General features: G+C 41.5%; 2 protein-coding genes and 1 pseudogene across 2 annotated transcripts; all 3 read left to right on the top strand.

The window, feature by feature from the left end:
- Nucleotides 1-15,666: 15,666 nt before the first annotated feature.
- Nucleotides 15,667-17,140, top strand: LOC149971254 (olfactory receptor 1D2-like). The gene is made up of 2 exons (XM_090223434.1): nt 15,667-16,263; nt 17,114-17,140. Exons 1-2 carry the CDS (start codon nt 15,667-15,669, stop codon nt 17,138-17,140), a joined length of 624 nt encoding a protein of 207 aa, XP_090079560.1.
- A 573-nt stretch (nt 17,141-17,713) lies between these two features.
- Nucleotides 17,714-18,598, top strand: LOC110507091 (olfactory receptor 2G6-like; annotated as a pseudogene).
- A 3,977-nt stretch (nt 18,599-22,575) lies between these two features.
- LOC110507089 (olfactory receptor 1D2-like) lies at nt 22,576-23,511 on the top strand. The gene has a single exon (XM_021586961.3). It carries the CDS (start codon nt 22,576-22,578, stop codon nt 23,509-23,511), a length of 936 nt encoding a protein of 311 aa, XP_021442636.3.
- Nucleotides 23,512-26,013: the final 2,502 nt, after the last annotated feature.

Raw genomic sequence — 26,013 nt, 5'->3', positions numbered from 1 at the left:
GTAAGAAAATCAGAGGAGGAGAAAGGGATTGAACTTTGGTCTCTGGCAGGGAGTTGTATGGGACTTATGATGATGAGGGTTACCACACTACAGCTCTGCATAACAAGCATCCTGTTTAATTCTCACACTACGATTGGAGTGTATGTAACTGTAACATTAGAGAAAAAAACTGGTAAGCAGAGACAGTGTGTCAATTGTATTTGTTATTCAAAATATAAATATTATTGAACTACAGTAGGGATGAATGATGTTTACTGAATGTTCTACTCAATGTCCATCACAGCCACAAGGTAACAATGTTTTTCCATGGTGATGCCTATGGTATTAAACACTTTGAAGAGTAATACTGTGGAAATAATGCAACTGTCTGAATACTTATGTAAACACTTATGCAAATGTGATATTTCACTTGTTGTTTTTATACATTTGTAAAAATGTCTAAAAACCTGTTTTTGCGTTGACGTTATGTGGCATTCTATGTAGATTGATGTGGGGAAAATATAATTTAATACATTTTCAAATAAGGCTGCAACGTCACAAAATGTGGAGAAAGTTAAGGGGAAAGTTCAGTACTTTCCAAATGCACTGTACATAGCACCCAAACTCCTGGAAGGTTAATGAGAGATTTTATATTGTAGCCTGCCCAGCCCATTGATGATGTTACATGCTTCTTCTATATTGTAGAGTACCAGATTATAGGATCCCTACATATACTGTACATTGTTTTAAAGGATCATAGGCCACTAACACAGCCTGTTCAATAACATAACATTAAGGATGTGTATTCTTCTGATGTGCTGTACTATCCAACAAAACTATAATTTTTATTTAGGAATGTCACTCTGACCATGTTCTCACCTTGCCCCAACCTGGGCTTTTTCCAGAGGCGTTTTAAGGAACTCAGTCGGGCTTTTAACTTGCTCTTGAAAGTTGTAACAATAGAATGCACAAGGTGCAATTTAGAAATTGGGTAGTGAATCAGTAGTTTTCCTCTTGTCATGTCAGTCATGTCAGGGGCGGCAGGTAGCGTTTAGAGCATTGGGCCAGTAACCGGAAGGTTGCTGGATTGAATCCCAGAGCTGACAAGGTAAAAATCTGTCGTTCTGCCCCTGAGCAAGGCAGTTAACCCACTGTTCCCCAGGCTCTGAACATATAGCCTCTTTGCTGAACTTCTCCTTTGGCTGTTATTTGTGATTTTACAAGGTAGATACAATACTGCACATCTTCCACCTATACTTCACACTTTTTTATTTTAGAATACATCCACCACTTTTAATCCTATTATGTATGGCATTAGGATGATTCAAATTAGGCAGCCTTGTAAAAAGGAGCTAGGCCTTAACCCTAAAACATAACCTGAATGTTTATTTTTTAAATATGGATTATTATTATTTTTAGCATTTTTAGTTGCCATTGACAGCACAAATAAGTGTCATTTTGGAATAGTTTCTCTGCTTCCCAATTATTTAAAGAGAAGTGTTAATAATGAAGAGAAATATCCTATCAGAATTTTCTTTGGTGGTCTACCCAAAAATCATTGCCGTCATTGTAAATAATATTTTTTTCTTAACTGACTTGCCTAGTTAAATTTAAAAATGGCAGACTTTTTTTTAAAGAATAAAGTATAAGAATCAATTGAGGAGCTTAGTTTAAGCAGTTCATCATGGATTAGAAATGGTTGGTCTAAATTTTGGATTTAGCATACTTTACATGTAATCAATTGATTTAGCGTTTTAATGTAATAACTAATATGAGTGCAGGATACAAAGTATAGTATCGTTTGATGTTATCAGGAGAATGAAAATATATCTATATTGGTTAGTATAGATGTCGGCAAATCTATCACTGTAATAAGAACAGGTCAAGGAATTATCCATTTAGTTTGTCTGTTTGTGAATTCATTGTTTTAAATTATATGTAAGCTACATTACTATAGAGGATTGGCTACTCTTCTTCATACATTGACAGCTCATCTCTACCGTTTCCCAGGTCCATGCAGAACTCTACTCACTTCAAGGTCTTTAGACTTGCTGCATACGGTGATATCAGACAATAGAAGTATTTCTACTTTGCTGCAGTAACTGTATTATATTGTCATAAATATTGCCAATGGTTTGCTTATAGGAGTTTTCTGCATTGAAAAATACCTTCATGAACCCATGTATCTGTTTCTATGTGTTATGGTTTTCTTCCGTCGAAAGAGAGGAGGACCAAAATGCAGCGTGGTTATCTTCATACATCTTTAATAAAGATAATGACGATACAATACAAAACAATAAACGTACCGTGAAAAACCTAACCAGCCCTATCTTTTTTTGTTGTTGAAAAAATAATTTATTACATTCAATACCATTCATTCTTTACAACTCATAATTTTCATTCATACTTCAATACTGGTATTTTAATTTAACTAAACAAAAACCCCAAACAAAACCTTAGGGGAGCATCTTCCCTCCCCGTCATCCTACAAACTACCTTTCCCTATCTCCCCGTCCCTAATCTATCCCCTTACAAATCTAAATGACACCCAGCCCTAAACCCCCCTTCCACCTCTCCCAGGCAGCATGCTGCCCCAACTTCCTCTCTTCCCTCTTCATCCTCCCCCTCAAATCTCCTTCCACCCTCCTCACTATCCCTTCCACCCCCCAATCTCTCCCTGTCTTCACCATGCTCTGCCTGGCTTCCCACAGCCCCCGTTTAAAGAGACTCATGAGAAGCCAGAGCAGAAACCTGTCCCTATCCGTCCCTCTCGCTCTCCCTTCACCTCTCTCTAACCTGGCCCACGTCAATACAAAATCCCCCATTACCAAACCTAACAACACCCGTGCCCTAGCCCATACTACTCCGGCAAAGGCACAGTCCCAAAATACATGGCGCACAGTCTCCTCCCTGCTACAAGAGGATCTTGGACAGGTGGGGGATTGCACCAAACTATACCGGTACATGATGGAACGTACCGGCAAGCACTTATGGAGGCTCAACCAATTCAGGTCCTTGAGCCTGTTGTCCAGACCCCGCGCCTGCACTCCCTCCCAGACCACTTCCGAGATGCCCACTACAGGCGCCGGACTCCCTGCCTTTCTGACCTCCTCGTACAGGTGCCTGTGATCTAAACCTACTCGGGCAACTTCAACCTCAGGGTGCACAGGCAGCCACTTGGCTGCATGACCAAAGTGCCACGGCAGCTGTTCCGCCCGAGGACCCATGTTAGACCACACCATTACGCTTCTCGCCTGATACGAGAAGAACACCCGCAGGAGGTAACCGGACGGGTGTATCACTGGATGAGCAAGCTCCGTTAACAAGAAAGAAACAAAAATTGCGTCCAGTTTGAGGGGGAAATGTGGTACCCCCCTACCTCCCTCCCCGATGGGACAGAGCATGCGTGCCCTGGCGACCCACTCGCACCTGCCACTCCACATGAACTGAAACACAAGCCTCACTAGAGGCCTCCTCAGACAAGCCGGCAATGGGTAGATGTATGCCAAATACAAAAGAGACAGCAACACATCCACCTTTAGGACCAGGACTTTGCCCATAAAAGACAAATACCTAGCCTTCCACATTGCTAGCTTCCTCTGTACCACTGCGATACGCATGTTCCAGTTTAGCGTCGCTGAGCCGGAGGTCTCAAAATGGACCCCGAGAATCCTCAGGGCCCCCTCACAGAGAGATAACCCCCCGGGCACATCCGTTCTACCGCGCCATCTTCCGAAAAACTTGACAGAAGACTTTGCATGGTTCAGAACTGCTCTCGGCGCTCAGGTGAAATCCCCAAAGATGGCAAGGGACCTTGTCAGGCACGAGTCCTTGCACAGCAGCAAGGAAGTGTCGTCGGCGTACTGCGTCATCTTAACACGCAGCCCACCACTTCCAGGGATCAACAAGCCTTCCACCCCTGTGTCTGCCCTAATGGCAGCCCCCAGAGGCTCCATGTACAGAACGAAGAGGAGAGTCGAGAGTGGGCACCCCTGCCTGACCCCAGACGAGAGGTCAAAAACGTCACCCAAGTGACTATTTACACTAACTCGGCACCCCGCTCCGACATATAATGTACGAATCCATCCTATGAACTTCTCCCCAAATCCTAATTGACCTAACACTCTGAATAAAAAGGATCTATTCACGCGATCAAAGGCTTTCGCCTGATCTAGCGCTGCTACCATTAAAGACAGTCCTCTATCTTCAACCCAAGCGATGGAGTCCCTGATTAACTGTAGGTTCCATCTAATAGAGCGGCCCTCTACCCCGCACGTCTGATCCTCATGGACGACGTAGGGAAGGGCTGTGCGCAACCAGTCTGCTAAAACCTTTGCAAGTAGCTTGTAATCTACACACAGCATGGTCAACGGCCGCCAGTTGCCAAGGTCTGTTACTTCCCCCTTCTAATATAAAAGTGTCAGCACACCAACAGCCATTGATCCCCCCGGGACCCCCGTCTCAAGGATGGCCTTCAAGACTTCGAGGACCACTGGTCCAAGTATACCCCAAAACTTGAGATAAAACTCAGCCGGCAGCCCATCCATCCCAGGCACCTTCCCTTTCCCATCCTCCTAAGAGCGCTCTCAACCTCTTCTAGTGAAATCTGGGCCTCCATCACTTCTCTAATGTCCTCCGGCAACCGCCTGGACAAGTGTTCTAAAAACACATTTCCCTGCTCTACATCTATTTCCCTTTCCTTAAATAAACCTTGGAAATGATCAGTTGTCACCCTGACCATATCCTCTGGTTCTCTAACTATACTACCATTTTCTTCCCTAACGCCATGCATTACCTTCCTACTCTGTCTGGCCCTAACCGACTTAAAGAACATAGCAGAACAAGTCTCATTGTGTTCTAGAAAGCCACTATGTGCACGCTCCAGGAAAGCTCGAGCCTTCCGCTCCTGCAACTCCCTGAGCTGCGCCTTTAGGGTTGCGGATCTCTCCCAGTCAAATGACCCGCCGAGGTTGCCTGCCTCGTACTCGAGTTCAATTAACCTTTGGATACGATCCACCTCCCTCCTCTCCTCCCTTTTTTCCTCTTGCAATACCCTATTATAAAAGCCCTAATCCTCACCTTAACTAATTCCCACCAATCTAACACCCCCTCGCACATGGACCGGAGGCCTTCAAGCCTCCAAAAGAAACCAAAAAACCCGTCAACAAAAGCCTGCTCCTCCAGCACATCCCGATCTAACTTCCAGTACCCCCTACCAAAGAGGCAGACTGGCGACCCCACCTGCAGGAGCACCCTGTCGTGATCCGAAAAGAAAACAGGCAACAGCCGCCCAGACAACTTACCCAAAGACCTGGGTACAAAAATATAGTCGAGCCTCCGCACAACCCCCCTGGAGTTGCACCATGTAGGACCGGCAATTTTCGGAGTAGTGTGCAGGCCACCATCAACCAGACCATGGCAAGCCATTAGCCCGGTGATGGCGCCTGCACTGCACCCCCCTATTCCTAAATCTGTATTAAAATCCCCCCCTATCACTAATTTCCTATTTGTGACACACAGGGGCGCCAGACAGTCCACCATCTCCCTCCTGTCTGCCACCACCTGTGGCCCATACACCACCACTAATCTAAATTTACAATCCCTTATCGTGACATCCACCCCTATAACCCTCCCCTGCATTACCACAAAAGAACCCTCCACTTTTACCTCCCTGTGCCCACACAAAATCCCTACCCCCGATGAGTGCACCCCCCCAATACCCCAAACCGACTCCCCTTTGTCCCACTCCTTCTTAAACCTACTAACATCCCCTCCATCCCTCAGGTGAACCTCCTGTAAAAAACAAAAATCAAACCCCACACCCTCCAAATAACTAAAAACCGCCCTCCTCTTAACATAATCCCTTAAACCCCTTACATTTAAACTAACAAAAGTAAAATTAGACCCCATGAAAGAATAAAATAAAAACATGTAATACACTCAAATACTAAACCCAGACAGAAAAAAACAAAAACAGGAGACTCACCCGATGCTCCCCTGCTCCATATCTACCGGTGATAACACCATCCGTACTCCCGACGTCCCCCCCTCTTCCTCCATCTCACCAACCCAGGATGCAGGAATAGTGTTTGGCTCCGGGGTGCCCTGCACCCTGGGTCTACCCCCACACTCCTCCCCCTCCCCAGCGCTGCAGCTGTTTTGTAAAAAAAATAGGGGAGGCTGAGTCCCCAAACAAAAAACTCCCCACCTCCTCCTGCACCCAGTCCTGAGACTTGTTAGGTGTGTCCCCACCCAACAGAAGTTGAGGGCCTGGGGAAACCAGTAGCAACCCAGAGGTTTCTCCCACCCCCATCACTCTCTTGACCATCCCCTCCCTCTCACTGTCGGCCAATCGCACCCTCCTCTTCATTCTCTTCTTTGGTGATGGCGGCAGTGGAGAGATACCACCCTCCCCCCCGCCAGTTCCTCCACCATACCCCTCATCTCTTCCACCAGGGCACTTTCCCGCGACTCCACTTGCTCTTCCACCATCTCCTTCTCCACCACTCCTCCCTCGCTTTCTTCTCTCTCATGCTCCTCCACTCGCTTGCCTTCTTCCGCCGCTTTTCCTGGTTCTCCTACTCCCGTGCCTTCCGTTTCCTTCTCTCTTCCATCCGCCGCTTCTTGCTCCTCCTCCTTCCTTGCGACCCTCCCCTCTGGACCTGTACTCTGGTCATGAGGCATTCTTCCTTCCCCTCCTCTTCTTCCCCCATCCCCCGCTCCTGCTCCCCCTCCCAGCCACAGACGCGTATGACCTCTGACGAGCCGGGCACCCCCACCACAGGTGTGCTAACGAGCCACACCCGTGGCACGCCTTAGGCACGTCACAATCCTTCGCCTCGTGCTCCCCAGATCCACAAAATCTGCATTTTCTTGCGCTGCACGAGGCGAAGATGTGGCCATAGGCCATACAGCGCCTGCAAAATGGAGGCTGAAGTGCATAAAACAACGTCCCCCTGTCAGCCCCCAGGGAGAACATAGCAGGAGGATGGAGGTAGCCACCATGTCCCTTTGGGTCCTCCCTGAGGAGGGCCTGGAAGCCTCTCCTCCCATTCCAAAACCCAAGGGAGTCTTTGAGGTGCCTTGCTGAGGAGACGTTATCCATGTATCTCCCCAGAAAGGCCCTCACCTCTTCGTCCTTAACGTATGGGTTGTATATGTTGACAGTTACAACCCTAAAGTTGTCCTCACCAGGCTTGTTATTTCCTAGTGGCTCATCGGCCTCTCACCTCCCACTGCTCTTGTCCTTCTCAGGATATCATCGTGTTTCTCCTCTGTATGTAGTGCCACGTCGTATGCTCCCTCCAACGAGTTGCCTTGGAAACAAAACACGTCCTTCACCGTCAGCTTTAGAATCCCCATCAATATTATCCTTCCAAAAGTTTCCCATCCTAAAGGCTCCAACTCCTTTTCCTTTCAAGCAAACCGAATCGTGTTGGCCAGCCCAATCCCAGGGACCGACCGTGTTGATGTATTTTGCACCATCTCCGCAAGGAGAATGGTGCATCCGGCTCACGTTCTCTTCTCTTCCAAAACAAGGGAAAAAGAAAAAACCGAAGTGACTGAGCCTATCTGGTGCAAACAAACACAGAGACAGGAACAATCACCCACAAAACACTCAAAGAATATGGCTGCCTAAATATGGTTCCCAATCAGAGACAACGATAAACACCTGCCTCTGACTGAGAACCACTTCAGGCAACCATAGACTTTTCTAGACAACCCCACTATACCACAATCCCAATCCCTGGTTTCTCTAGTTCTGTTTCCTAGGTTCCCTGGGGCCTGCCTTGACCCGAGCCTGCCTGCCGTTCTATACCTGCCTGACTCTGCCCTGGATTACGGACCTCTGCCTGACTTTGACCTGTCTTTTGCATGTCCCTTGTTTGAGTTAATAAACATCTGTGACTCTAGCTGTCTGCATCTGGGTCTCATCCTGAGTTCTGATACTTGGTTGTTTTTCCAATCCATTAGTGGTGCCAAAAGGTATATTAAATATATCCCAATCAGCATCTGCTGGGTGTCAATGCTATTCACGTACACAGGATGGATAAGTGACATACTCTAGAAGTTGGAGGAGATGCCTGGTGAGAGGCGAGGTAGCCTGAGTGAAACCTCAAAGTTTAGTGTCGTATTGTTCCATTTTTAACCAACTTTTGCTGGGTCCACTGCCCTTTTGAGAAAGTTTGAGATAAGAGGGAAATTGTCGAGCCTGAATCGATCAGCGCATCACAGGTTAATCAGTCCTCTAAGACTGTTTTGAGGTATGGCTTGTTTGAGTAGTTTTTTTCTCGTCATATCACCAACAAAGTGGAGTGGGTGTCCGCAACGGTGTGGTGTGTTATCTGTGTCAATTATCAAGACAGTGGCATACTTTGTGACCAGGTGGGTCCTCTATCTGAGTTTGGGGAGTATGGACGATGTCACAGGGTCCCCAGAATATCAATTGCCTGGAACTCGTGACCGTGAACTTAGCGATCAGGCTCCTCCTCTCGCATTTGTTGGGCCGGCATGTGCTGGTCAGATCCGACAACATGACGACGGTGGCATACATCAACAGAAAGGGGGTGACTCGGTCACTCTCCCTCCTACTGTGGAGCCATACACATTCGTTCTCACTTTGGGCGGTGCATGTTCACAGTTGCCTCAACTCTGGTGCAGAGATGCTATCCAGAGGGGCCCTCTTCCACAGGATTGGAGACTACACCCCTGGGTGGTAGCCCAGATATTAGAGAGGTTCAGAAGGGCCAACGTAGATCTTTACCCACACACTGTGAAAACACACACTGTCATCTATTTTTCTCGATGAGTGTCCCGATTGCCCCGATGGGAATGGAAGCTTTGGTGCAACAGTGTCCTCTGACCCTCTTTTACACATTTGCACCAGCTGCTCTGACTCATTATCATTAATTATTGTGGCTCCGTTGGCTCAAGTAGCCTTGGTTAGCGCTCTCTAAGCAGTGTCTCTCCAACTGGATTGTAGAGGCTATCTCCCTGGTGTGTAGCAGCAAGGGGCAGGGGTTATCTAGCAGTGTATGCGTCCACTCCACCAGGGGTCTGGTTTAAAGGGTTGACTATAGGAGATATTTGTGCTGCGGCGAGTTGGGCATCACCACACACTTTTGTGAGGGTTTATTACTTGAATGTCACTGCTCCCAGTATAGCACACTGTGTGCTTATGGCTGGGAAAGGGGATAGTCACTAGGCAGCGCGCCGTGATCACAATACCCAGACTGCCTCATCTGGTTATTGTGTAAATAGCGTTTTTGTTTTGCTGGTCTTATTATTAAATGCTTTGTGTCACATGTTGTGTCTGTGCCGGTTCTGTTCTTTTTGTGACTTTTTTAGTTTGAGGCTATTGAAGGTTTAAGGCCTACGTTTGATAGTCATGGCTTGCCACTGAGTTTTTAGCACATTCGTCAGACGTTGCGTTATGGTCCCCTGGATGTTTTGTCTAGTTCCATTTTTGTCCCAGGATGTCCCAGAGGACAGTTTTAGGACAATCCTGGGACGTTGTTTCATGGTCCCGTGGATGTTTTTTTGTAGTTCCTGGCTTGTCATGGGGATGTCACTTGATAGTCGCAAAGAAACGTTTTCTACACAGGGCACACGTACCCTAGTAGCATTATAAATCAACCCTTGTTACTGTTGCCAAGCTCATCAAGTCCCTAATTAGTGAACCACTGGTCCATTCACAGCTCTTTGTTTTTTGGGCAATGTTAGGGACACCCAAACACAATGCTTTTACCATACAATTTTTTCAACGTACATATTTGACATGTTTTACAGTACATGATTACATTGTGCATGTTCAGTTATACAGCAATATTCAGATATCCTAGTAGGTAGTGAGCCCTAGTAGGAAGTCCACTGTGTGCAGCTCACCCTGCACTAACATAAATAACATTAGCATGTCTACCTCTGCTAAGCTTAAACTGACATGCCTCGACAGCCACTGAGCATTTTGAAGCACAAACACCAGGAGATTTGGTTGAAAGGTTACAGCCATTCTCATAACAACGCAGCCGCTGACAACTCGTGCATAGGGTCTGACCTTTTCGTTTGCGCCTCGGACGCCTCGGATTTCAGAATAAATCGGTAGGATAACTGGTCCCCTTGAGTACCAGTACCAATACCAGCAACAGTCAGTCCACCTACAATCAGTAAGAAGGTTAGAGACCTAACCAATCAAATTACCCTTGACAACAGCGACATAGGAGTCACGCAGAGTGCAACACGTGGAAGGGAATCTCCAGTGCACTCTTCCAATGGTTAACACACGTCACTAATAAATAGAATCCTCCATTCAGGAGAGAAATTAGAAGTCATGGAAAGTCAAGAAATTAGAAGTCATGAACCATGATCACACCACGTACGACTGGTCCATTACTTAAAGAGTACTTCCGTCATGAGGTTAGCTCGTCCGTGAAATAGACTTCATACCTATCACCACTACAATAGTGGAAGACACAGTGACTTGTTGGAAAAAACTACTACAGACTCCCTCGACACCAATTCTGACTGACCTCCAGGCATTGACCTGAAAATTACCTGACTACATCAGACTCATTCTGAACAAGTTGTAATCTGCCAGGATACTTGGTTTTCTTCCCTTGACATGCGCGCTTGTGTAAGCATAAACGCACATGCACAACGGAACATCTAATTAGGATTTATGCTAGGATCACTTAAGGGTCCAAGCAAAATATCAGCCTTAGTAAAGTTGAACATTTACTTCTAGGCCTTTGACTTTACAGCACTCACCAGTTTTCTTTCCAGAAGTCCATAGGTCATCCCTGTAGACTGCCCAAAACTAGTGCCTTACAGCTGTTGACTTATCATATAGTTATCAACTTAGGATAGTGCCTAAGCAACACACCAAGTAGGAAAACCCCAGATATGGCATTAGAGACAATACCATGATAGTAATTTTGCCAGAACATTGGACGTACAATAAATACTTATTTTCCATCATAATATGCAAATCAATTCATAAAAAATCCTACAATGTTATTTCTGGATTTTTTTTCCTCATTTTGTCTGTCATAGTTGAAGTGTACCTATGGTGAAAATTACAGGCTTCTCTCATCTTTTTAAGTGGGAGAACTTGCACAATTGGTGGCTGACTAAATACTTTTTTGCCCCACTGTATATAGAATACAGTCCAATTAGATGATTTTTGTTGATTAGTTATCTAGTGGAACGCTGCATCTTGGTCTACTCCTTATGACGAACATGACATTTGGGCAAAAAGGCAAACTCAGCCTCCATCATTTATTGAATCAGATGGCTCATTAATCACAAAATCCACTGATATTGCCAATTACATTAATTATTTTTTCATTGTCAAGATTAGCAAACTTAGGCATGACATGCCAGCAACAAACACTGACACTACTCATCCAAGTATGTCTGACCAAATTATGAAAGACAAACATTTTGATTTGATTTGACATTGTCATTTTAAATTCTGTAAAGTGAGTGTGGAAGAGGTGAAAAAATGATTGTTGTCTATGAACAATGACAAGCCACTGGGGTCTGACAACTTGGATGGAAAATTACTGAGAATAATAGCGGACAATATTGCCGCTCCTATTTGCCATATCTTCAATTTAAGCCTACTAGAAAGTGTATGCCCTCAGGCCTGGAGGGAAGCAAAGGTAATTCTGCTACCTAAGAATAGTATTAAAGCCCCCTTTACTGGCTCAAATAGGCGACCAATCAGTCTGTTACCAACCCTTGGTAGAATTTTGGAAAAGAATGTGTTTGACCAGATACAATGCTATTTTACAGTAAACAAATAGAAAACAGACTTTCAGCACACTTATAGGGAAGGACATTCAACAAGCACAGCCCTTACACAAATGACTGATGATTGGCTGAGAGAAACTGATTGTCACATTCTGACCATAGTTCCTTTGTTATGTCTTTGTTTTAGTTTGGTCAGGGCGTGAGTTGGGGTGGGTAGTCTATGTTCCTTTTTCTATGTTGTGTTTGTGTTCGGCCTGGTATGGTTCTCAATCAGAGACTTAGGTAGCCTTTTCCCACCTGTGTTTTGTGGGTGATTATTTTCTTTTCAGTGTTTTTTCATTCACCGTACAGGACTGTTTGTTTGTCGTTTTTGTTGTTTTGTGTAGTGTTCAGTTTTAATAACAAATATGATGAACACTTACCACGCTGCCTATTGGTCCGATCCTTCCTGGTCCTCCTCTCCTCATTCCAACGACGATCGTTACACTAATGATATAAAGATTTGTGGGGGCTGTTTTGTTAGACTTCAGTGCGGCTTTTGACATTATCGATATTAGTCTGCCGCTGGAAAATGTCATGTTTTATGGATTTACACACCCTGATATATTGTGGATAAAGAGTTACCTGTCTAAAAGAACACAGAGGGTGTTCTTCAATGGAAGCCTCTCTAACATACTTCAGGTAGAATCGGGAATTCCTGAGGGCAGCTGTCTAGGCCCCTTAATTTTTTCAATCTTTACTGAGTTAAGCCAGTGTGTCTATGTATATTGTAACGGTTGTCATAGGTGGAAGAAGGTGAAGAGGACCAAAGTGCAGCATGGTACGTGTTCATGTATATTTATTTTAACTGAAAACACGACTAACAAAAATGAGACCAACATGAAACAGTTCTGTCTGACAAACAACTACCCACAAAACACAATAGAAAACAGGCTACCTAAATATGGTTCTCAATCAGGGACAACTATTGACAGCTGCCTCTGATTGAGAACCATACCAGGCCAAACACAGAAATAGCAAATCATAGAAAAACTAACATAGACAACCCACCCAACTCACGCCCTGACCATACAAAAACAAAGACATAACTAAAGAACTAAGGTCAGAACGTGACATATATGGATGACTCAAAACTATACACTACAGCTACTAAAGCGACTGAAATGACTGCAACACTTAACAAAGAGCTGCAGTTAGTTTCAGAATAGGTGGCATGGAATAAGTTAGTCCTAAATATTTCAAAAACTAAAAGCATTTTATTTGGGACAAATCATTCACTAAACCCTAAACCTCAACTAAATCTTGTCATAAATAATGTGGAAATTGAGCACGTTGAGGGGAATAAACTGCTTGGAGTAACCCTGGATTGTTATCTGTCATGGTCAAAACATATTGATACAACAGTAGCTAAGATCGGAGAAATCTGTCCACAATAAAGCGCTGCTCTGACATTTTAACGGCACTACTACAGGCCCTAGTTTTGTTGCACCTGGACTACTGTTCAGTAGTGTGGTCAGATGCCACAAAGAGGTACTTAGGAAAATTGCAATTGGCTCAGAACAAGGCAGCACGGCTGGCCCTTGGATGTACACATTAACATTAACAATATGAATGTCAATCTCACCTGGCTCAGAGTGGAGGAGAGATTGACTTAATCACTACTTTTATTTGTGAGAGCTATTGACATGTTGAATGCACCAAGCTGTCTGTTTGAACTATTGGCACACAGCTCGGACACCCATGCATACCTCACAAGACATGCCACCAGAGGTCTCTTCACAGTCCCCAAGTCCAGAACAGAATATGGGAGGCGCACAGTACTACATAGAGCCATGACAACATGGAACTCTATTTTACATCAAGTAACTAATGCAAGCAGTAAAATTAGATTGAAAAAACAGAAAAGAATACACCTTATGGAACAGTGGAGACTGTGATGCAACACGAACATTGGCACAGACACATGCATACACACACGATAACATATGCACTATACACACACGTACACATCTATTTTGTGTTGTTGATATGTGGTAGTAGAGTAGGGGCCTGAGGGCATACACTTAATGTATAGTTAAATCTTTTGTGAATGTATTGTAAAGTTTTTAGAATTGTGTAACAGCCTTAATTTTGCTGGACCCCAGGAAGAGTAGCTGCTGCCCTGGCAAAAACCTCCAGGGGACCAAGACATAACATCCTGACCACTTTAGACAAGCATTTCGTGACATTCTGGGGACATCCTAATGATTAATTTTGTTTGCAGGAACATTTCCTTGGGGCTATCACCCAACATCCTAATGACTAGTAAAATGAAAGTCTTGAGAAAGTCCTAAAAAGGTACTGATATGGTCCTCAATTACGTCCTGGTAAACTACAGGGAGCTAGACAAAAGTCCCCCAGAGAACGTTCCCTTGGGACCATCACATGACTTCCTGAAGTCTAGTAAAATGAAGTCCTGAGAACATCCTAAAAAGGTCCTGAGATGGTCCCCTGTGATGTCCTGGTAACTTAGCCGGAAATAAACAGAACGTTCCCTTGGGACCATCATGTTTCTTCCCCTTGGCCATCATGAAACATCTCCTTGTGGTCATTCATTGTCCGATGGTTAATGTCTTATAAGAAACAAATTATCACATTTCAGGAGAAGACCCCGAGGCAGACAGTGTCAAAGTAACAAAAGTTTATTACTAGAACACGGTGCAGGCAAAATGACAGGTCAGGGGCAGGCAGAGGTCAGTTATCCAGATCAGAGTCCATAATATACAGAACAGCAGGCAGTCTCGCGGTCAGGGAAGGCAGAGGTCAATAATCCAGGGTGGTGTGACAAGGTACAGAACGGTAGGCAGGCTCAGGGTCAGGGCAGGCAGAATGGTCAAAACCGTGAAACCTAGAAAACAGGAACAAGAAAAAGGAGACAGGAGCAAGGGGGAAAACGCTGGTAGGCTTCACGAACAAAACAAACTGGAACAGACAAAAAGAAAACACAGGTATAAATACACTGGGGATAATGGGGAAGAAGGGCGACACCTGGAGGGGGGTGGAGACAAGCACAAAGACAGGTGAAACAGATCAGGGTATGACACAAATAGGAACCTTTTCATAATGTTCCCTAAGGGACATTACAATACCTTATTATATCGTTATACTCGGACCAAACCGGAATATGTACTGAATGTCCTCTTATGGTCCCAAGGTTAACATCATGTTTTAATGTTTGTAGAGTAGTCTCAGAACATCAGTAGTGGGGACATTCAGTGATGTTCTCATCAGGTCCCTTTAAGACAGCATTTCCCAAACCCGGTCCTGGGGACCCCAATGTTGCACATTTTCATTTTTGCCCTAGCACTGCATTTGAATCAGCTATGTAATGCTAGGGCAAGAAATAAAACATGCAGCCTTGGGGTCCCCAGGACCGAGTTTGGGAAATGCTGTCTTAAAGGGACCTGATGAGAACATCACCGAATGTCCTTAGGACATCCTCAGTTTTCCTGGTTAAAACATAAATAGACTGAGTAAATATAATTAAATGAGTTGCTTGTCATACACTCTATATACTGTAGTTTCATCTCTATGGAATTGTTACATGTTGACACTGAAACTACAATCCCATGTGATCATACACTATGGTATATTTAGAGGCTACCAGGACAAGATATTGTAGCAGTCTCCCCTGTCAAGCAAGAAGACATTTTATGGACACAAGTTTCTTTATTTCTTTCACACCTCTGAAGTCTGATAACGTACAGATATTATCGGGATATTTAAAAAATAAAAATTGTACGAGTTTGAGGGAGGATGAGAATTTGTTTTGTTAAAACTATTGCCTAAACAGAATCAGATGATTCACTCTTGAATTCATTCACCTCCATACACACTCAAGCCTTGTAAGGACTAAGAATTGCTCCATTGACCCGAGGAAGAAAATTAACAAAAGCTATGGAGAACTCAACCCAAGTCAAGTTCTTTTATCTCTTTGGCTTAAAAGAGACATTTAACAACAAATCGGTCTATTTTACCTTGTCTCTTATCACATACCTTCTCATCATCACTGTGAATCTGACTCTGATCATAACAATCATTCAGGAGAAAGGCCTCCATGAGCCCATGTATATCTTTCTGTGTAGTCTATGTATCAATGGATTGTATGGAACTGCTGGTTTCTACCCCAAGTTCTTACTGGACCTTCAGTCAGATGTTCAGGTGATATCTTATGGTGGATGTTTCACTCAAACCTATGTAATATACACATCTGTCATGTGTGAAATGTCTACTTTAACAGTGATGTCTTACGACAGGTATGTGGCAATATGCAGACCACTACTATATCATAACATTCTGACATCTTTAACTGTTAGAAAGTTACTCTTATTGTCTTGGTGTTATCCTGTATTTATAGCACTAATAAGTCTTAGTTTAACAGTCAGACTTCCTTTGTGTGGATCTCGCATTGATAAAATTTTCTGTGATTTTCCGTCTATACTGAAACATGCATGTTTTTCCATTACCATCAATCAGATTTGGAGCAAATGCCTAGTATTGGTTCATGTTTTACAGTTACTTTACATTGTATTTTCTTACTGTCAGATTGTGAGGACTTGTGTAAAGTCAGCTAAGGGAATGATTAAGTTCACACAGACATGTGTGCCACATGTATTAACAATTGTTATTTTCATCACAGTGACCCTGTTTGACCATTTGCAAGGGTGGAATAATATAAATATAACTCTAAATATGCGTAATGCAATGGCTGTACAATTCCTTGTTATACCACCTGTCTTTAACCCTGTCATATATGGACTTAATCTCCAGCAGATTCGAAGAGCAGTTTTTAGAAAGTGTAATTCACATAAAATTTTTGTTATGAGACGTTAGTTACATCTTAAACAACAGGGAGACTTACTGATATCAGAAGTCAACAAAATGAAGGTAAAATCTACCAAAACTGCTGCAAGGTTAAATGGCCCCTAATTTGTTGATGTCTATCGCCCTCTTCTGGGAAAGTGATTTACAAATATTCCAAGAATAGAGTAATTGTAGCACACCTCCTGAGCATGAAAATGCTTGACTGAGTCCCAAATGGCACCCTATTCCCTTTATGGTGCACTGCTTTTGACCAGAACCAAAGTAGTGCACTATTTAGGAAATGGGGTCCAATGGATAGCACAAATATGTGACTCCTTATACAGTTAAGAACTTTTTAAAGAAGAACAGCAATATGCAAAGCTACTCCTTCAATCTATATGTTCCCCACTGGGTGCTTTATTCATAATACTGTTAACAAAAATAAATTATGTCATTAATGGTTGTGGTTACAACACAGTAAATATATAGCTTTTTTTTAGGTTCTTGAGTTGTGATAATGTATATATGTGCTTATAAACAGGCGTCCACAGTGTATCTCTCAAAATAAATGTGTGTTCACAACCACTTTGGAAGGCAATTCATTGTTTAATTGGTGCAATAACACAAATATGCATGAAACTAGATTGTAAGGTTGAATGTAGGCTACACATTTGGAGTGATTATAAATGGCATTAACAAGATACAATAAATAGTGAACAGAAATATCACATTCTGAATTCCCATTGAATTTATTTACTAGATGTAGATTTTTCTCCAGCGTATACATATTCTATATTAATATTCGGACAATTTCAAATCATGTATTTTGACTGTCTTCTGGTGGTATTAATATACAAGTTATTGGAGCAGAATCTCTGTGTCAAGCAAGAACACATTTCACAGGCACACGTTTCTTTATATCTTTCACGCCTCAGAAATCTGAGAATATATATTATCGGGATCTTTTATTTAATTTAAAAAAAAATAAGGGTTTGATGGAGGATATGAATTTGTTTTGTTAAAACTACTGTGGACACATAATCAAATGATTCACACACATTCATTCACCTCCATACACACTCAAGCCATTTAAGGACTAAGAATTGCTGCATTGACCAGAGAAAGCAAATCAACAAAAGCTATGGAAAACTCAACCCAAGTCAAGTTAATTAATCTATTTGGTTTACAAGAGACATTTAACAACAAATCGGTATATTTTACCTTGTCTCTTATCACATACCTTCTCATCATCACTGTGAATCTGACTCTGATCATAACAATCATTCAGCAGAAAGGTCTCCATGAGCCCATGTATATCTTTCTGTGTAGTCTATGTGTCAATGAATTGTATGGAACTGCTGGTTTCTACCCCAAGTTCTTACTGGACCTTCAGTCAGATGTTCAGGTGATATCTTATGGTGGATGTTTCACTCAAACCTGTGTAATATACACATCTGTCCTGTGTGAAATGTCTACTCTAACAGTGATGTCATACGACAGGTATGTGGCAATACGCAGACCACTACTATACCATAACGTTGTGACATCTTTAACTGTTAGAAAGTTACTCTTATTTTCTTGGTGTTATCCTTTATTTATAGCACTCATAGTAGTTAGTTTAACAGTCAGACTTCCTTTGTGTGGATCTCGCATTGATAAGATCTTCTGTGACATTCCGTCTATACTGAAACATGCATGTTTACCCATTACCATCAATCAGAATTTGAGCTTTTGTATAATAGTGGTTCATGTTTTACAGATACTTCTCGTTGCATTTTCTTAGATTGTAAGGACTTGTATAAAGTCAGCTAAGGGAAGGATTAAGTTCACACAGACATGTGTGTCACATTTATTGACAATGGTTATTTTCATCACAGTGACCCTGTTTGACCATTTGCAAGGGTGGAATAATATAAATATAACTCTAAATATGCGTAATGCAATGGCTGTACAATTCCTTGTTATACCACCTGTCTTTAACCCTGTCATATATGGACTTAATCAGATTCGAGTGGGCAGTTTTTAGAAAGTGAAATACACATAAAAGCATTGATGTGAGAGGTTAGTTACATGATCTTACACAACAGGGAGACTTCCTGATTGATATCAGAAGTCAACAAAAATACAGTTAAAATCTGGCAAAACTGTTGCAAGGTTAAATGGCCCCTCATTTGTTTTATCTATCGCGCTCTTCTGTGAAAATGATTTACAAATATTCCAAGAATAGAGTAAGCAATTGTAGCAAATCAAAATGTATTGCTCACATACACATATTTAGCAGATGTTATTGCTGGTGTAGAAAAATGCTTGTGTTCCTAGCTCCAACAGTGCAGTAATATCTAACAATACACACAAATCTAAAATAGTAAAATAATGGAATTAAGAAATACAGAAATATTAGGACGAGCAATGTCGGTGTCTGGAGCATAAATATACATGATTTATACAGTGCATTAGGAAAGTATTCAGACCCCTTCCCTTTTTCCATGTTTTGTTACGTTACAGCCTTATTCTAAAATTGATTTTTCTTTTTAAATGTCCTCAATCTACACACAATTCTCCCTAATAACAAAGCGACAACAGTTCGAGGGAAAGATGAGCAAAGTACAGAGAGATCCTTGATGAAAACCTATTCAGACTGGGGCGAAGGTTCACCTTTCAACAGGACAACGACCCTAAGCACACAGGCAAGACAACGCAGGAGTGGCTTCGGGACAAGTCTCTGAATGTCATTGAGTGGCCCAGCCAGAGCCGGGACTTGAACCCGATCAAACATCTCTGGAGAGACCTGAAAGTACCTGTGCAGCGACGCTCCTCATCCCACCTGAGAAGAATGGGAGAATCTCCCCAAATACAGCTGTGCCAAGCATGTAGCGTCATACCAAAGAAGACTTGAGGCTGTAATCGCTGCCAAAGGTGTTTCAACAAAGTACTGAGTAAACGGTCTGAATACTTATGTGAACGTGATATTTCCGTTTATTTTTTATGTATATTTACACTTCTAGTCAAAAGTTTTAGAACACCTACTCATTCAAGTGTTTTTACTTTCTTTTTTACAATTGTTTTACCATTTATTTTGCCACCATATTGTATAATAATAGTGAAGACATCAAAACAATGAAATAACACATATGGAATCATGTAGTAACCAAAAAAGTGTTAAACAAATCAAAGAGAGATTCTTCAAAGTAGCCACCCGTTGCCTTGATGACAACTTTGCAATCTCTTGGCATTCTCTCAACGAGTTTCATGAGGTAGTCACTTGGAATGTATTTCAATTAAGGTGTGCATTGTTCATTTGTGGGATTTCTTTCCTTCTCAATGCATTTGAGCTAATCAGTTGGGGTGGTATACAGAAGATTTGGTAAAAGACCAAGTCCATGTTATGGCAAGAACAGCCCAAATAAGCAAAGAGAAGCGACAGTCCATCATCTATTTATTTTTAAACAAAAAAAACATTATATTTATTTAACTAGGCTTGTCAGTTAATAACAAATTCTTATTACCGGGGAACAATGGGTTAACTACCTTGTTCAGGGGAAGAACAACAGATTTTGTTGTCTTGTCAGCTTGCGGATTTGATCTAGCAATCTTTCAGTTACAGGTTACCCAACGATCTAACCACTAGGCTACCTGCCGCCGCAAGATGTGAAGGTCAGACAATCTGGAAAATTTCAAGAAGCACTATCGAGCACGATGATGAAACTGGCTCTCATGAGGACCGCCACAGTAAAGGAAGACCCATAATTACCATTATGCTGCAAATAAACTACTACTAAAGGACACCTAAAAGAAGAAGAGACTTGCTTGGGCCAAGAAACAAGAGCAATGGACATTAGACCGGTGGAAATCTGTCCTTTGGTCCAAATTTGAGATTTTTGGTTCCAAACGCCGTGGCTTTGTGAGATGCAGAATTAACGGATGATCTCCGCATGTGAGGTCCCACCGTGAAGCATGAAGGAAGAGGTGTGATGGTGTGAGGGTGCTTTGCTGGTGACACTGTCTGTGATTTATATAGAATTCAAGGCACACTTATCCAGCATGGTTACCACAGTATTCTGCAGCGATACACCATCCCATCCTGTTATCACTTAGTAGGACTATCGTTTGTTTTTCAACAAGACAATGACCCAACACACCTCCAGGTGTTGTAAGGGCTATTTGACCAAGAAGGAGAGTGATGGAGTGCTGCATCAGATGACCTGGCCTCCACAATCACTTGACCTCAACCCAATTGAGAAGGTTTTGGCTGAGTTGGACTGCAGAGAAGGGAAAGCAGCCAACAAGTGCTCAGCATATGTGGGAACTCCTTCAAGACTTTTGGTAAAAGCATTCCAGGTTAAACTGGTTAAGAGAATGCCAAGAGTGTGCAAAGCTGTCGTCAAGGCAAAGGATGGCAACTTTGAACATCTAAAATCTAAATTATATTTTGATTTGTTTAACACTTTTCTGTATGTATAAAATAGTGAAAATAAATAAAACCCTTGAATGAGTAGGTGCGTCCAAACTTTTGACTGGTTCTGTATATCACCCTCTTCTGGTAAAGTGATTCACAAATATATCAAGAATAGATTAATTGTAGCACACTTCTTGAGCAAAAAAATGATTTTTTAATGAATTTGCAAATAAATTCATAAAAAATCCTACAATGTGATTTTCTGGATTTTTTTCTCATTTTGTCTGTCATAGTTGAAGTGTACTTATGATGAAAATTACAGGCCTCTCTCATATTTTTAAGTGGGAGAACTTGCACAATTGATGGCTGACTAAATACTTTTTTGCCCCACTGTACAGAACAGCAGGCAGTCTCGCGGTCAGGGAAGGCAGAGGTCAATAATCCAGGGTGGAGTGACAAGGTACAGAATGGTAGGCAGGCTCAGGGTCAGGGCAGGCAGAATGGTCAAAACCGGGAAACCTAGAAAACAGGAACAAGAAAAATACAGGAGCAATGGGGAAAACGCTGGTAGGCTTCACGAACAAAACGAACTGGAACAGACAAAAAGAGAACACAGGTATAAATACACTGGGGATAATGGGGAAGAAGGGCGACACCTGGAGGGGGTGGAGACAAGCACAAAGACAGGTGAAACAGATCAGGGTATGACACAAATAGGAAACTTTTCATAATGTTCCCTAAGGGACATTAAAATACCTTATTATATCGTTATACTCGGACCAAACTGGAATCTATACTGAATGTCCTCTTATGGTCCCAAGGTTAACATCATGTTTTAATGTTTGTAGAGTAGTCTCAGAACATCAGTCCTGGGGACATTCAGTGATGTTCTCATCAGGTCCCTTTAAGACAGCATTTCCCAAACCCGGTCCTGGGGACCCCAATGGTTGCACATTTTCATTTTTGCCCTAGCACTGCACAGTTGATTCAAATCATCAACCTTTGATTATTTGAATCAGCTATGTAATGCTAGGGCAAGAAATAAAACATGCAGCCTTGGGGTCCCCAGGACCGAGTTTGGGAAATGCTGTCTTAAAGGGACCTGATGAGAACATCACCGAATGTCCTTAGGACATCCTCAGTTTTCCTGGTTAAAACATAAATAGACTGAGTAAACATAATTAAATTAGTTGCTTGTCATACACTCTATATACTGTAGTTTCATCTCTATGGAATTGTTACATGTTGACACTGAAACTACAATCCCATGTGATCATACACTATGGTATATTTAGAGGCTACCAGGACAAGATATTGGGGCAGTCTCCCCTGTCAAGCAAGAAGACATTTCATGGATACAAGTTTCTTTATTTCATTCACACCTCCGAAGTCTGATAACGTACAGATATTATCGGATATTTAAAAAATAAAAATTGTACGAGTTTGAGGGAGGATGAGAATTTGTTTTGTTAAAACTATTGTGTTTAGTCTGAGCCTTAATAGAATCATATGATTCACTCTTGAATTCATTCACATCCATACACACTCAAGCCTTGTAAGGACTAAGAATTGTTGCATTGACCAGAGGAAGAAAAGTAACAAAAGCTATGGAGAACTCAACCCAAGTCAAGTTCTTTTATCTCTTTGGATTACAAGAGACATTTAACAACAAATCGGTCTATTTTACCTTGTCTCTTATCACATACCTTCTCATCATCACTGTGAATATGACTCTGATCATAACAATCATTCAGCAGAAAGGTCTCCATGAGCCCATGTATATCTTTCTGTGTAGTTTGTGTGTCAATGGATTGTATGGAACTGCTGGTTTCTACCCCAAGTTCTTACTGGACCTTCAGTCAGATGTTCAGGTGATATCTTATGGTGGATGTTTGACTCAAGCCTGTGTAATATACACATCTGTCACATGTGAAATGTCTACTTTAACAGTGATGTCTTACGACAGGTATGTGGCAATATGCAGACCACTACTATATCATACCATTATGACATCTTTAACTGTTAGAAAGTTACTCTTATTGTCTTGGTGTTATCCTTTATTTGTAGCACTAATAGCACTTAGTTTAACAGTCAGACTTCCTTTGTGTGGATCTCGCATTGATAAAATTTTCTGTGACAATCCATCTATACTGAAACATGCATGTTTACCCATAACCATCAATCAGATTTGGAGCCGATGTTTAATAGTAGTTCATGTTTTACAGTTACTTTTCATTGTATTTTCTTACTGTCAGATTGTAAGGACTTGTGTAAAGTCAGCTAAGGGAAGGATTAAGTTCACACAGACATGTGTGCCACATTTATTAACAATTGTTATTTTCATCACAGTGACCCTGTTTGACCATTTGCAAGGGTGGAATAATGTAAATAGTACACTAAATATGCGTAATGCAATGGCCGTACAATTCCTTGTTATACCACCTGTCTTTAACCCTCTCATATATGGACTTAACCTCCAGCAGATTCGAAGAGCAGTTTTTAGAAAGTGTAATACACATAAAATCATTGATATGAGACGTTAGTTACATCTTAAACAACAGGGAGACTTTTTTAACTTTTTAAAGAAGAACAGCAATATGCAAAGCTACTCCTTCAATCTATATTTTTCCCACTGGGTGCTTTATTCATAATACTTGTTAACAAAAATAAATTATGTCATTAATGGTTGTGGTTACAACACAGTAAATATATAGCTTTTTTTTAGGTTCTTGAGTTGTGATAATGTATATATGTGCTTATAAACATGCGTCCACAGTGTATCTCTCAAAATAAATGTGTTCACAACCACTTTGGAAGGCAATTCATTGTTTAATTGGTGCAATAACACAAATATGCATGAAACTAGAAAGTAAGGTTGAATGTAGGCTACACATTTGGAGTGATTATAAATGGCATTAACAAGATACAATAAATAGTGAACAGAAATATCACATTCTGAATTCCCATTGAATTTATTTACTAGACGTAGATTTTTCTCCAGCGTATACATATTCTATATTAATATTCGGACCATTTCAAATCATGTATTTTGACTGTCTTCTGGTGGTATTAATATACAAGTTATTGGAGCAGTATCTCTGTGTCAAGCAAGAACACATTTCACAGGCACACGTTTCTTTATATCTTTCACACCTCAGAAATCGGAGAATATATATTATCGGGATCTTTTATTTAATTTAAAAAAAAAATAAGAGTTTGATGGAGGATATGAATTTGTTTTGTTAAAACTACTGTGGACACGTAATCAAATAATTCACACACATTCATTCACCTCCATACACACTCAAGCCATTTAAGGACTAAGAATTGCTGCATTGTCCAGAGAAAGCAAATCAACAAAAGCTATGGAGAACTCAACCCAAGTCAAATTAATTCATCTATTTGGTTTACAAGAGACATTTAACAACAAATCGGTCTATTTTATCTTGTCTCTTATCACATACCTTCTCATCGTCACTGTGAATCTGACTCTGATCATAACAATCATTCAGGAGAAAGGTCTCCATGAGCCCATGTATATATTTCTGTGTAGTCTATGTGTCAATGGATTGTGGAACTGCAGGTTTCTACCCCAAGTTCTTACTGGACCTTCAGTCAGATGTTCAGGGGATATCTTATGGTGGATGTTTGACTCAAACCTATGTAATATACACATCTGTCATGTGTGAAATTTCTACTCTAACTGTGATGTCATGCGACAGGTATGTGGCAATATGCAGACCACTACTATATCATACCATTGTGATATCTTTAACTGTTAGAAAGTTACTCTTATTGTCTTGGTGTTACCCTTTATTTATAGGACTCATAGTAGTTAGTTTAACTGTCAGACTTCCTTTTTGTGGATCTCGCATTGATAAGATCTTCTGTGACATTCCGTCTATACTGAAACATGCATGTTTACCCATAACCATCAATCAGAATTTTAGCTTTGATATAATAGTGGTTCATGTTTTACAGATACTTTTCATTGTATTTTCTTACTGTCAGATTGTAAGGACTTGTATAAAGTCAGCTAAGGGAAGGATTAAGTTCACACAGACATGTGTGCCACATTTATTGACAATGGTTGTTTTCATCACAGTGACCCTGTTTGACCATTTGCAAGGATGGAATAGTGATGTAAATATGATTATTATTATTGTAAAAATTACTCTCAATAAGCGTAGTGCAATGACTGTACAATTCCTTGTTATACCACCTGTCTTGAACCCTGTCACATACGGACTTAATCAGATTCGAGTGGGCAGTTTTTAGAAAGTGAAATACACATAAAAGCATTGATGTGAGAGGTTAGTTACATGATCTTACACAACAGGGAGACTTCCTGATTGATATCAGAAGTCAACAAAAATACGGTTAAAATGTGTCAAAACTGTTGCAAGGTTAAATGGCCCCTCATTTGTTTTATCTATCACGCTCTTCTGTGAAAATGATTTACAAATATTCCAAGAATAGAGTAATTGTAGCAAATCAAAATGTATTGCTCACATACACATATTTAGCAGATGTTATTGCTAGTGTAGAAAAATGCTTGTGTTCCTAGCTCCAACAGTGCAGTAATATCTAACAATACACACAAATCTAAAATAGTAAAATAATGGAATTAAGAAACACAGAAATATTAGGACGAGCAATGTCGGTGTCTGGAGCATAAATATATATGATTTATACAGTGCATTAGGAAAGTATTCAGACCCCTTCCCTTTTTCCATGTTTTGTTACGTTACAGCCTTATTCTAAAATTGATTTTTCTTTTTAAATGTCCTCAATCTACACACAATTCTCCCTAATAACAAAGCGACAACAGTTCGAGGGAAAGATGAGCAAAGTACAGAGAGATCCTTGATGAAAACCTATTCAGACTGGGGCGAAGGTTCACCTTTCAACAGGACAACGACCCTAAGCACACAGGCAAGACAACGCAGGAGTGGCTTCGGGACTCTGAATGTCATTGAGTGGCCCAGCCAGAGCCGGGACTTGAACCCGATTGAACATCTCTGGAGAGACCTGAAAGTACCTGT

The sequence above is a fragment of the Oncorhynchus mykiss genome, chromosome 27 (genome assembly GCF_057628025.1).
Source record: "Oncorhynchus mykiss isolate SJ-2025 chromosome 27, ASM5762802v1, whole genome shotgun sequence".
Classification (NCBI taxonomy): domain Eukaryota; kingdom Metazoa; phylum Chordata; class Actinopteri; order Salmoniformes; family Salmonidae; genus Oncorhynchus; species Oncorhynchus mykiss.
The sequence above is the reverse complement of the archived record's forward strand: the minus strand, read 5'-3'. Positions and strand labels throughout refer to the sequence as shown.

Coding starts and splice junctions, on each gene's coding strand:
- LOC149971254 (XM_090223434.1), top strand. CDS start 15,667: ATGGAGAACTCAACCCAAGTCAAGTTCTTTTATCTCTTTGGCTTAAAA. Junction 16,264..17,113: donor AGATTTGGAGCAAATGCCTA/GTATTGGTTCAT, acceptor GCTTATAAACAG/GCGTCCACAGTGTATCTCTC.
- LOC110507089 (XM_021586961.3), top strand. CDS start 22,576: ATGGAGAACTCAACCCAAGTCAAGTTCTTTTATCTCTTTGGATTACAA.